Source organism: Patiria miniata, unplaced genomic scaffold (genome assembly GCF_015706575.1).
Source record: "Patiria miniata isolate m_02_andy unplaced genomic scaffold, ASM1570657v1 HiC_scaffold_18, whole genome shotgun sequence".
In the NCBI taxonomy this organism is placed as follows: Eukaryota; Metazoa; Echinodermata; class Asteroidea; order Valvatida; family Asterinidae; genus Patiria; species Patiria miniata.
The window spans coordinates 4,808,290-4,820,699 of NW_024037056.1; the positions used below are offsets into that span (position 1 = coordinate 4,808,290).

The window sequence follows — 12,410 nt, forward strand, 5'->3', positions numbered from 1 at the left end:
GCATTACATCGTTGCATGTTTACAACCAAAGAGATAATTTTTCAGATAGGTGTGATCATGTTCAATTGACTATTTTCTCTCATTTTGTTTCAGCAGAGTAGATGGAAAGATAAATATACTAGCCAAGGAAGAAACGCAACTTCGAATAATAGTTTTCAAGATAATCTTGCTTGCGATACACAATACTGTCTTAAACCTCAGTACATGTAGTTGGTTCCTGTTGGCACGCTTCAGTGACTCCCAAAAAGAAGCCCGGTGTATGATGTTGCTGAAAAAAAAAGAACACGGTCTCCAGTGTAATCCTGAATTACCATAAAGTTGCGTTTCTTTTTTTCGGCTAGTTATAAGTTCTTGCAACTTCTCACTGGAATATCGACTGATTTCAAAGTTAACTTGGCGTAATTGACTGTAATGTAATGCAACCCATACAAGTAGAAGTTGACCGTCTTTTTATGTCAAGTACTGCAACCAAATATTTGCGCATCACACCTGTCGCAAATTTGCGCTCAACCCGTGAAGTGCCGGTCAAATAATAACAGTGCAAACTGACCCGGATATTGTACCTGGCCTTCGTTTGTAGCCATGGTAGCCTAGGATTGCGGTCAATAGTTTCCCTTTGGGAAGGGAAATATTTAAACGTTCATTAACACAAACGGGGCTCATCAGGTCACCTGATGCGGCACAACGATAAATACCTGTCAAGGCTGTATAAATCACCAAATGGAAGGGGAAAGGTTTCCTTTTTAACTTATGTGTACATGTACTTTGTCCTATCATGGAGCTATAAAAAAGGAGCTCCATGGTCCTATCACCTGCAATAATACAACGTGAACATCTACAAAGTATGCTTGCAAAGACAAAGTTTATTATTTAAGTACAAAATCATTCGCCGCTTCAATCATTTCCAACAAAATCTGGGTATAAATACGAGGAGATACCAAACTTTCAAATATCTGAAAAATCATCTTTTTTTTTCACGGCTGTAATTCATTCTTAACTTGTTTTGTTGGTCTGTGATTTTGGAAACTTATTAATGATGACCTTGAACACTCTGTTTTGAAAACCTAAATCAAAGGGGCATTAATAAAGCCCATACTATCTGTTTCCTGGTGGACGTGCAACATTCCCAAAATCTACAAAAATTTTGTTGGCATATTCTTTACCTTGTTCACTTGCTGTGCTATCATTAAAAAACCCAGAAGAATCCAGGCTAACAACATGTAACTAAGAATTTCCATGCAGCTGCATATAGGAAAATTTAACTATATGATATAATAAATGATGGAAATAAAAATGGAATTATTCTTTACGATAACGATTATTGTTATAAAGGCCTACATTTTGATATCAAAATTAAAACTATGTGGTTATATAAAAGGATAGAAAATATTTCCTTTTTTAGGAGCTAAAAAGTTCATTTCATCGTCATAGTAATTGTTACTTTTGATACAACATGGATATTTAGACCCAAACCCCCCCCACCAGTTTGTGCAGTAAAGTAAACATTATAAAAACATATTTAAATATTATTTCAGATTGCCATCAATGTTTCATGAAAAACATGGAGGAATTGTCCATTGTCTACAAAGCTGACGAGAATTCCTGGAGGGCTGGATTATATTAATTAGAATTAAGTACAGAAACTCACAGTCAATCAGACAAATTTTAGGTCATTATACTTTACAAACTGGTAACTTCCATTTACAATATCGGTATCTTCATGTCCACACTTCACTGGATATCCTGGTGTAGGATGGTGTATCATTTTACCCAGGAAATCCAAAGTGCAGAGTAGAAGGCTTACAATATAAATGTGCATTTGTGGATGACAGTTGATCAACATGTAAAGTCCACTCATACATTTCAAACATGATGAGCCTGTACACAAAGTACAATAAGAATCAGTGAACGAATGTCTTTCAAATGGAGTACAACATTAAGAATTTTCTGAAGAAAGAAAAATGGTTACCGACCAAAAGTGATGTCATGATTATTGCTTCTGAATGATTCTCAGCCAAAGTACTCATTCAGAACACAGCAAAGTTGTGGACAAGATTTTCAAGCCACAAACGATTAAAATAAAATATGAAAAAGTTCCTATAATTCTCAACTGTTTCTCATTGTACAGCAATATGTTATAAAACAGACATTGATAAAAAGGTAATAATTGGAACAACTTAATGAGCATTACACAGCATGTAAAAGAACAAATATTGTATAAATCAAGCCGTTCTTCAAACTACGTGAATGCATGAACATTTCAAGAGACACAATTTCTGTCAGCTGCCCTAAAGTTAAACATTTAACAACTCTTCGCACAGTTAGAAGTAACATCATCTAAGATGGTCAAGGTTGACATAATAGTTTGTGATACAAAACTGAGAAAAAATAGAGGACATTTATACAAAATAGTAAAAGGAATGAGATTCGTGTAATTTGCAATCGGCTTAACATTCTGCAATTCTAAGGGTATGTTACGATGTATACATACATGTGTATGCTTATTTTTTCAGACCAATGGTGAGAAAGTATTGAATTTATAAATGAACTTTAAAACGTTAGCCTCAGAGAACAATTTACAATTAATACAATTTACACAATGTAATGACAAAATGAAAAAAATGCTTCCTAACCATGCAAACTAATCTGTGAACATGTATATAAATTGATGAGTAAATGCCATTAAGAAAGGAACAAAAATCATATTTTGTCTCAAAGCAGTAATGAAACAAACAAATTAAGCAGCATTTCCATCTTGACTTTGTAAATCTTTTACACACTAATGATCTTATTGACTGTCTGTGACAAGCCGGCCGCATTGATGGCTGTCAACGTCAAGTGGTAGTCGGTGTAGGGAGCCAGCGGTGAGACACGCATATCAGTCTCCATGGTCTCCACCCACTGCATGGTATCACTACCTCCTGGGATGGTACCCAGAGATACCTCATAGACCAAGGAGGAGGAAGGGGAGGAGAACAAGCCATCCCAGGCAAGATCAACCGTCCCTTCACCACGCCAAAAATATCTGATCAGGTTTGAGGCTGTTACATCAATCAAGAAATGTCAAGAAGAATGAATCAAGTTAGTAAGAGACACCAACAAATCAAAAGGTAAGTGGTGTTCACGTGAGTTGGGTGGGTGGATGAGTGAACCATGAAGGGATGAGCATGTGGTACATGGGAATAATGGTACCTCACAAGTTGGACCTTGTTTGCAACTAGAAGGGGTAGCAATCAAGGGGTATAAAGTTTAAGGGTTTTTTTAATTTAGAATCACTATTTAGCCCTTAAAACACTTAACAGATGAATATTCTGTTCAAATTTAGAAAATTAAGCAAGAAAACAATCAACACTGCTGAGATATATACCTCCTAAAATAGGCTCTGCAGACTCCACGGTGAAGTTGCTTGTGATAGCCTGGCTGGTCAAACCAGCATGATTGACGGCTCTGACTGACAGGCTATAGGTTGCATCATCCACCAGGCTAAGACCTGACCAATCCAGGTGAGTCTCTGATGTGGATCCACAAGGTGTCCAGGAGGTGAAGGCATCGGGTCCACTAAGGTGGCACTGGGAGGGGAACATAACAATCCATAAGTAAAGAGTTTATAAATGTCAGCTTCTTATCTATTGGAGTCAGTTTCCATCCTCCCTTATTATTACTGCAATGTCTACGACACCAACACACCATGAACATCCCTCGCACACTCACAGTTTTGCTTAGAAAAATTCACAATTTGAGTTGAGCAAATGAGCAAATGAGCAAGTTGCTTGTGTCCTTAAGCAAGACATTTTGTACAGATTACTTCTCTCTCTTGGCAACTTAGGCAGCAAAATGTATGACATAAGCGCGTAATAAGCGGAAATAATGTTACACATGATCAAAACAATCTCTTAAAATACCTGCACAGACGAACTCTGGAATGCTGTACATTTAAAATTTTGAGAAGATTTTGCACAATGCACTTACCTCGTAAGACTGAATTCCGAATGGATCCATGAATCCATCCCATGATCCTTTGAGGGAGTCTCTCTGTGACTGGTACGAGTTGCGTGTTTCATGCCGAGTCTCTGACAGTGTCTTCACGTTGACTACAGCAGATGAGGAACTAGGAGGCACGGTTTCTATGGTAACGCCATCTGATGATTTCCATGACGACTTCTCAGCGTGATTGTAGCATGTGACAGTGACGTACAGTCGCTGACCTTCAACCATAGCCTGGGACAGGCTGGTGTTGACAGTGGAAGTGCCGTCAGGAGACGATGAGCTTGGTAGGATGTCATCAAATCCAGGCTCTGATCCTTGAGGAAAAAAAAATTTAAAAATTTACTGAATATGCAGGGGGTCAAAGAATAAAGATACCAAACTCACTGTCTACTCTTTAAGCAAAACGCTGACCAAGTGAAGGTCATGCCAACTGCTGATCGGATTCTAAGGCTAAGAGTCAGATGACCAGGATGAAATGTTAGCTATCCAAGGGTGGACTGACGGAGGGTCAGTAATATTGCTGACCAACTGGGGACAGATGCAGGGCAAAAAGCTGACATACACCAACTAAATCCATGACTATTTACTGTGCCCAAATCTTGGATTGACCAACTAAGGCTCAGAAAACTGACCAACTGATGTTCAGATCCTCAGGCTGACCATTAGAAAGAGAACTGAGGGACTTACCAACTGCCCATTCACAGTGATCAATTCCACTCTCAGGATCAGACGCTGACCAACTGAAGATCAGAGAAGAATCATCCGCACTGAAGTCAACATCTGTTGAGAGATAAAGAAGAAGAGACAGAGACCTGTGCTGAAAAGGTGCCACAGGATGCAAAATGAGTGATTGATTTATCATCTTACGTCAGAGCAATACATGGTGTATCACTTAAACTACCGTTTTCCAGTAGGTTGCTTCTTTTGCCAATGTTCCCTGATGTGATCTCAATTGGTTAGAAACTTGGAAAGAGTTTGAGGGTGGTGTCAAGCAAGATTTGCCTTCCACGTGTTGGATCTGGTTTTTATCACACTCAGATATGGGCTGGAATTTTCTGCTTTTGAATGGGCTTCATTTCCCATCAAAAACAGAAGTTTTTTTCATTACCGACATATTCACAATTTGTCATGAGTAATTTTGGACTTAGATAATTGTATACTTTAAATTTCTTGAAGGGAAATTTAAGTTTACATACCATGAGCCTCGCCACCGTCAATCACAAAATGAATTAGTGGTGGCGTTAGGTCAATCAGTATGGGGTCAGAGGTTGCTATGGCAATGAGGTCAGCTGCATTTCTTGCCATCACAGTGACATGAACATAGGAGCCATGTGCCATGTTGAGGTCAGTGTTGATAGCATCTGTCTGTAAACCCACTGACGTGAAGCTTTGAAGCTGGGTGCCACCTCTCGTAGTTCCTAACAAAATTGTAGTGTTAACATTACTTCAGGCATGCAACTGGAAATTTAGAAAAAACGAGGAAACTCCAAACCACACAAGACTTTGTACAGTGTTTTTCAATTTGTAATGGCATTCATGAGAAGTAAAAAATGACTGGATCAGAGGAAAAGTTGTATGCCTAATTACTTTTAAAATCTCCATTTGGCATGTTTCCTTTTGTCAATTTCTAAAAAGATTATAAAAATGTGACGAACAAATTACGTCTTAAATCTGAACAACTTTGACGCACTGCCGTGAGGAGAAACATAGTACTTAAATGGGTGACTAGAGAATACAAGCTTCAACCTACCTATAGCCCAGCTGTAGTCCACTATGGGACTCTCAGGGTCAATGAAATGCCACTTGGCCTGGATTGACGACCAGCTGTGAATGAACTGAGTATGGACTTCCACGGACCCATCACCGGTACTTGATCCAGTGGTTAACTGCCTCACCTGAAATGTACAAGGAAAAAACCGATAAAATGCTAGGTTATCAGGTATTCACCATGGAATGTGCAAGCTGATATCAATAACAGGGGGTGGTACAGGAAAACGTGTCTTGAGTAGTATTATGTGAGATAAAATTTTAAAGAGTATATAATAAAAAAGGGTATATGGTAAAAAAGGGTATATGGACAGGGATTTACTCACCTGAATATTATCCAACAGGATTCCATTCCATTCTCCGACTGAGGAGATTGTTAATGTTGATACATCGTCGCTGGCTGTGAAGTAAAACCTGTGCTGATGCCATTGGATGGACCTCAGACTCTGGTCTGAGTGACCGTGTGTCGGCCGGTCATACAACCTGAAGACGCGATTCAATCCTGGAGCCTCAATGCGACCTTCTTGATTCAGCAAAGGATTGTGGGACAACACGGCATGACTCGCGAAGACCACCACCTGGTAGTGGCTGCCCGGTGACGTGTCAAAGGTTTGGGAGATGGAGCCATGAAGAGACAAGTAAGAACGGCCATCTTGAGCAATCTTCTTGTCAGATGTGATGACAGAAACCTGGCTAACAGATCCAACATCCCATTCAGGCAGCTGTGTATCCTCAACAGTATCCATACCATCTGTGGTGGGTGGCATGTTAGTCACAAAATTAGTGGCAGCGGTGGGATAGCTATCTGACACATCCTCATAGGTGGAAACTGTTGTAGATTCTGTTAATGTTGATTCTGTTCCTTCACTTTCTGATTCAGTTTTCAATTCGCCTTGGGTTGTTGTGGTTTCGTCTGTTGACAATTCAGCATTTATATCTGGAAGGATAAGCGTATCTATTAATTACTTAACATTGAAACATCTTTCGAATACCACAAAATCCGAACACATATTTTATAAGTGAAAACCAAGTCTCCCAATGGTTAATTTTAATATTAGATCTTTCTATACCTTCAAATGATGGATTCTGGATCAAGTTCTCCCCGAGAAGGGTATGTTCTAGTGGTTCAGGGGGTGTAGTGTCCACCACAAACCCATCTGAAGAGACTGATTCAGACTGCAGGCCGGCAGCGTCGATAGCTGAGATCTTGGAGTAATACCGGATGCCTGATCAAGGACAAATAAAGGAGTAGCATTTATGCATTTGTGAATCCATCATTTATAGGAGACTAAGGTGAAGGTAAGGGTTGAAAAGCAAAGCCAATCATGAAGGAACTCAAGTGGAAATTTCTTGAAGAGTTCACCCATCTTTTCTCTTAATTCTTTCAAATCTTTAACACAAAGAACCTGCTTAGAGAATGCTCAACTTAGCAATGATGTTAAAATCGCCAGTCACACCAAAAACTATTTTGTTTATGTTGTGCTCCAATGTAACATATATTAACAGACAACATGGGAGATGCAATTTTTTTTTTCATTATAACTGATATTTTGTTTTATTTTTGATTTGTCTTTGACATTATAGCTCTCAAGCTGGGGAACCAATCATTATTAAAACCTGAATAACAAATTTGACAGCAAACTGCTTCATGCTTTCTTCTGATTTGACATCTTTTATGACAACAGTGAATTTGGTTTCAATTTTACCATCTGTGAGAGGCACAGCTACAGTCTTGGAGGCAGACAGGTGGATTCCAACACTTGTACAGGGCAGAATGCCATCATCTGTAGGGCTAGGGGTCTGTCCAACGCACCACTCATAATGGTCTATGTAGGATTCCAGATCCACAAAGCCATGCCAGGAGGCTGAGATGACTGTGCTGGAGTTCTGATACTCTACATCGTGAAGTTCTAGAATAAAATAAAGAAGTAGAAGTCTTTGGTTCTTTATTGTCCAACCCCAAGGCCATGGCCACTAAAGATGGTGACTTTATGAACAAAAAATAAATAAGAAAGTTGAAGTGAGTTGGAGGTATCTGTTGATATTTTGCTTGAGCTGTGGTAAGTTATGAAGAAGAAAGTAAGACCTTGGCAAGGAGTAGTGGATGGAGGAACGAGAAGTGAGAGTCCTCTTGAGCACATCCAATGATTCTTGAAGAAATGAACTGGAAGTAACGCACACACTAGTATATCCTCTATCAATGCCAACTGGGTAAGAGGCTTCATACCTATGCCATCAAAGACCAGGCCTGGATCTGGCCTCCTGGTATCCACCACAAAACCGTCACTGCTTCTGAGCGTGTGCAGACCAGCTTTGTTGAATGCTCGTACATTGCTGTAGTATCGCAGTCCACTCTGTAGGTTTAGGCTGGTGAACTGTGTGGACGACACACTGGCTGGGAAGACGTGGTCAGCAAATTGACGAATATCTTCACCTGAGGAGGACGAACAAACAAGGTTTGTGCCGACGCATGATTCATACAGTCCAGTAGAAACATGTAGGATAGCATGTAGCAAATGTTCCCAATGTTCAGTCTAAACACGGCACAACAGACTGCTTTTTTTTTAAAGATAAGATAAAGAATTGGGAAATGAGCTCTGATAAGAGACGGAGCAGAGTGAACAAAAACTCACCTCCTGGATAGGTACTTAGAGAAACCTGGTAGTGAGATGTTGCTTTGTCTAGAAACACTCCCTCCCAGCAGATGAAGACAACATCAGGATCTGTTAAGTAATCAGTGTCTTTGCTGGCATCTGGTCTTGTAAGATCTTTAACCTGAGAGCAACAAATACAGAAGCATTACGGAGGGCCCATGTTGAAGTTGAAGGTCTCCCAGATTTGTCAAAACTCATCGAAATGTGTGTGCTGTCATTTCAGATACCCGATCCTCTCAAAGGAGCAAACTTTCAATTCTGACTGCTTGATCAGTATGATTAATTTTTGGAAGATCAAAGGATTCCTACAAGGCCTATGAACAGGTTTGGTCAGTATAAATCTTAAACAAATTGGGAAGTGAAAGGACCAGTAATAGACCACGTAATTTTAATTTAACCAAAAGAGCTTAGAGTGAACTAGAAATTGAAACCTGCCTTTGTGCCTCTGATTGTTGATATTTTGGGCGGTGTGATATCAGGTGTAATGCCGTCTGATCTGAACACTGCGTATGTAGTTGCGTCATACCAGGCCCGGATGAACACGTGATATGTTACCTCTCTTTTAAGCTTTCTATCTATAAGGAGAAACACCGAATGCAAACAATCTTCAGATATATTGAAATGAACAAGCTGTTCTCTTCAAATCATTACTGATGCTTTATTCAAGAGAAGCCAACCTGAGTAGAAACAGTTTTTTTTATTTGGACCTTTTCCCAAGGAAGAACATATCCAAATGTAGGAACTGAACAACCAAAACTTTAGATAGCACAGGAATCAATTGATCTTAATACCTTCGTCAAACAGGATGATAGTATGATTGTCCTGTCCAACATCAAACCACACTCTGTCTAAGGCAGGATCAAAGACTCCCGTTGGCTCGAAGTCTGAAGACGTATCATCACCAATACTCCACTCATACCTGTAAGAAAAGCCAAAAAACCCTAGGTGTTAGACACACCAGGATCGCATTATCAAGTCCCATATTGTGTGTTAACAAAGACCTTTCTCATTCTAATTCGGACAAGATTTTAAAACGGTCAAAGTCTACTGATACGTTTTCTTGATTTCCATGTCTACTTTGATTAAAAATTGCATGCAGGGCTGCAAAAAGGAAAAACTGTTGACTACTGAGTTGCAGTTTCTAAGAAGTAGTATTATTGATTTCAATTCTGCTTCTGATTTGGACAAGATTTTGGAACTGTCAAAGCCTTCTGTGAATGCTCTCTTTCCACTTTTTTTCTTTGATTAAGATCACATACAGGGCTGCAAAAAGGACAAGTTGTTGATGATTGAGTTGCAGTTTCTAAGTAGTAGCATTGATTTCAATTCTATAATAGGAAATATTGTATGAGCCAACTCACCACTTGATGTCCAGTCCTTTCTGCTCAGTGACTCGCCAGACTGCACCTGCCATATACTGAGTGGCTGTGTCATCAATATCGATCACGTTATCGATATCATTGTGCATCAGATCCAGTACATCCAGAACTTCGATCTCAGTGTTGGAATTATCTTGATAAAAATAATGAGAAAATAATCAAATGAAAAGCAATATTGGAAGATACTGCGAATATTTGGATCACTTAACCCATTATGATACATAGAAAAGTGGCTAAAAAATGTTTTTTTTTCTTTGGAAGCTTCAAATGCATTTATTTTGACTTGCAAGTTTTACAATAATTTAGTGAAAACAATTAATTTGAAGGATATTAAAACACATTTCAATCAAAAGAATGCAATTGTTGTATGACTCCCTGTACAATGTGAGATTTTGTACTTACTGTAAGTTAGGTCAGTGCATTGTGGAACCATAAGACACGTTTGATGAATGGGTGCACATGCACAGTGGCCCTCACATGTCACAGGCAAGCAGCGACGTAACAGGACAAGAGCGCCCTCACTTGGTGAAGTAGGGGAAGCCTCAAAAGTAGAATGATGGCGAGTGCTTGGTAGACCAGCCTGGGATGGACCAAAAAAACGACAGTGAAGAAATTTTGAGCAAAAACAAACAATTGCATGCTAGGGAAGATTGCTACGTATCAGTGATGAGACCGGTGAAAATACTTTAGACGATGAGTTTCCACATAAAAGCCTAGATGGTACTTTCCAGGGCTGATGTGCTATTTTAGTAACCACCACATCAAAACGTTAGACTAATCGGTGTTGATTCAAATTTGAAAAACATCTGTATATTTTTTTGTCGATTGAATGGAATGAAGCAGCAATTTACCCCATTGACAGCCCAGATGGAGATGTAGAGATATGGAGGAGTTAAGTCAGTTATACTGCCCTCTAGTGGTATGATGGCTGTCTGCGCGATGCCCTCATCTAATGACATGCCGTCATAGCTGTGGTCAACACGGACTGGTCCACTCTATACAAGGTGAGAAAATATGATCTTGTTTGGAATAGTGGCACTGTGATAATGCTGATTTTTTTTTCAACAAGATCACAGAAAAGACTAAAAAATGCAGAGTTGGAAAAGAGAAAATTTAATTGACCGAAAAATCAAATAACAAATCTTCATAAAAATAATAGCTTGAATTTTGGCTCCAATGCCAGCAAGTCTTTCAAATAACAACCTTTTGGGGAATTCAAAAGTAACAAAATGTCTAGACTGAGATACCGGAGTGAGTTCCGAACCGCCATAGGTGCGTCCGATGGAGACCAAGTAGTGGCTGATACCAGAGTGTACATCAGCAAATCCCAGCCAGGCAAGGGCTAAGGAACCAAGGGATGTACGGGGGTCTTCTACCCAAGTCATCCAACCAGAGTGGTAGGGTGGGGGAGATGGGGTGGTTGGTGGACTCTGGGTCGTGGTGTTGATGGAGTCAGTGGTGTTGGCAACATCGGTGGTGGAGTTGGTTGATGAATCAGTGGTGTTGTCAAAATCAGTGGTGTTGTCAAAATCAGTGGTGTTGTCAAAATCAGTGGTGTTGTTGAAATCAGCAGTAGAGTTGGTTGAGTTGGTTGAGTCGGTTGTGGCAACAAACTCAGCAGTGAAGTTGGTCGAATCGGTGAAATTAGTGCCATTAATCTGCATTGTTTCAAGAGATAACCATAATAAGGCCTTGAAGTATGAATTCTGCACTTGTTGCTGGTACCAAACTAAGGTTGTTTGCATGTTATATAGAGAGTGATACTATCAAATAATAAAAATGACTCACTGTGTTCAGTAGATCTGTGATAGTTGGTATCACTGGTTCAGTTGGATCAATCCAGATGATATGATGACGATCCAAGTTAGCAGCACTCTCTGTACCCACGGCAAACGTCCCGACGGACGGTGGACTACCGTCAACCTGAGAGAGTCAAACAAACAAGGAATAATGGCAAGTTTGTCTTGACCACAAAGGTACTCAGAGATCGTAAAGGACATGTACAGTGATTCAAAACAGCTGCAATCATAACTAACAATGTAAAAACTCTACTGAATGTGGTTGCTCAATTCAATTTGAAACATTTTGAACTGTGAAAGTGGTGTTTTCAGCAATGACCAATTTTAATAGACCTAAGACATAAAAACGTCATGCTTTGTTTACATGTGCACTTTCCTATATGAGCCAGGTAATTGTCCCTACCTTCCCATGTAAACAAAGCATGACGTCATTATGTCTCAGATCTAATGGTTACTTACCAATAAAGGTTCTGTCCTGGCCTGTGTGCAGACACCAGCAAAGTTACAAGCCACTACGGTAATGATGTAACGACTGCCTTCATGTAATGTCAGATTGGTGAAGGTGTGGTCCAACTCACTCCCCGCAATCTGTAATCAAAAACGCCACAACTGGCATGTATTTCGTTTACCCATAATATGAAAATTATATTGTAACTTTTTTTCTTTTAATAGAGAGTTCACCTTTGTTGGAGGTATATTGACATCTCCATTATGATGTGTGTTGGCGGATACAAACTGGTCCTTAATGCCGCTCTCAGCGTCACTGAACTTCCAGGAAAAGTGCATCACATCCTGCAAAACCTGAGAGACATAAGAAAATAAAG

The 12,410-nt window shown here is 39.7% G+C and overlaps 1 protein-coding gene across 1 annotated transcript in view; it reads right to left on the reverse strand.

The window, feature by feature from the left end:
* Positions 1–843: 843 nt before the first annotated feature.
* LOC119724355 overlaps positions 844–12,410 on the reverse strand; it is a 30,038-nt gene continuing 18,471 nt past the window's right edge. The window contains exons 34-53 of the mRNA XM_038195374.1: positions 12,268–12,387; positions 12,046–12,174; positions 11,576–11,710; positions 11,035–11,445; positions 10,639–10,782; positions 10,190–10,367; positions 9,770–9,920; positions 9,200–9,327; positions 8,844–8,983; positions 8,388–8,529; positions 7,982–8,188; positions 7,461–7,664; positions 6,825–6,980; positions 6,081–6,691; positions 5,738–5,882; positions 5,184–5,405; positions 4,675–4,767; positions 3,970–4,301; positions 3,368–3,569; positions 844–3,041 (exon numbers count right to left, since the gene is read on the reverse strand). Coding sequence (XP_038051302.1) covers positions 2,773–3,041; positions 3,368–3,569; positions 3,970–4,301; positions 4,675–4,767; positions 5,184–5,405; positions 5,738–5,882; positions 6,081–6,691; positions 6,825–6,980; positions 7,461–7,664; positions 7,982–8,188; positions 8,388–8,529; positions 8,844–8,983; positions 9,200–9,327; positions 9,770–9,920; positions 10,190–10,367; positions 10,639–10,782; positions 11,035–11,445; positions 11,576–11,710; positions 12,046–12,174; positions 12,268–12,387 — 4,119 coding nt within the window. The 3' untranslated portion in view covers positions 844–2,772. The remainder of the gene's footprint in view (positions 3,042–3,367; positions 3,570–3,969; positions 4,302–4,674; positions 4,768–5,183; positions 5,406–5,737; positions 5,883–6,080; positions 6,692–6,824; positions 6,981–7,460; positions 7,665–7,981; positions 8,189–8,387; positions 8,530–8,843; positions 8,984–9,199; positions 9,328–9,769; positions 9,921–10,189; positions 10,368–10,638; positions 10,783–11,034; positions 11,446–11,575; positions 11,711–12,045; positions 12,175–12,267; positions 12,388–12,410) is intronic.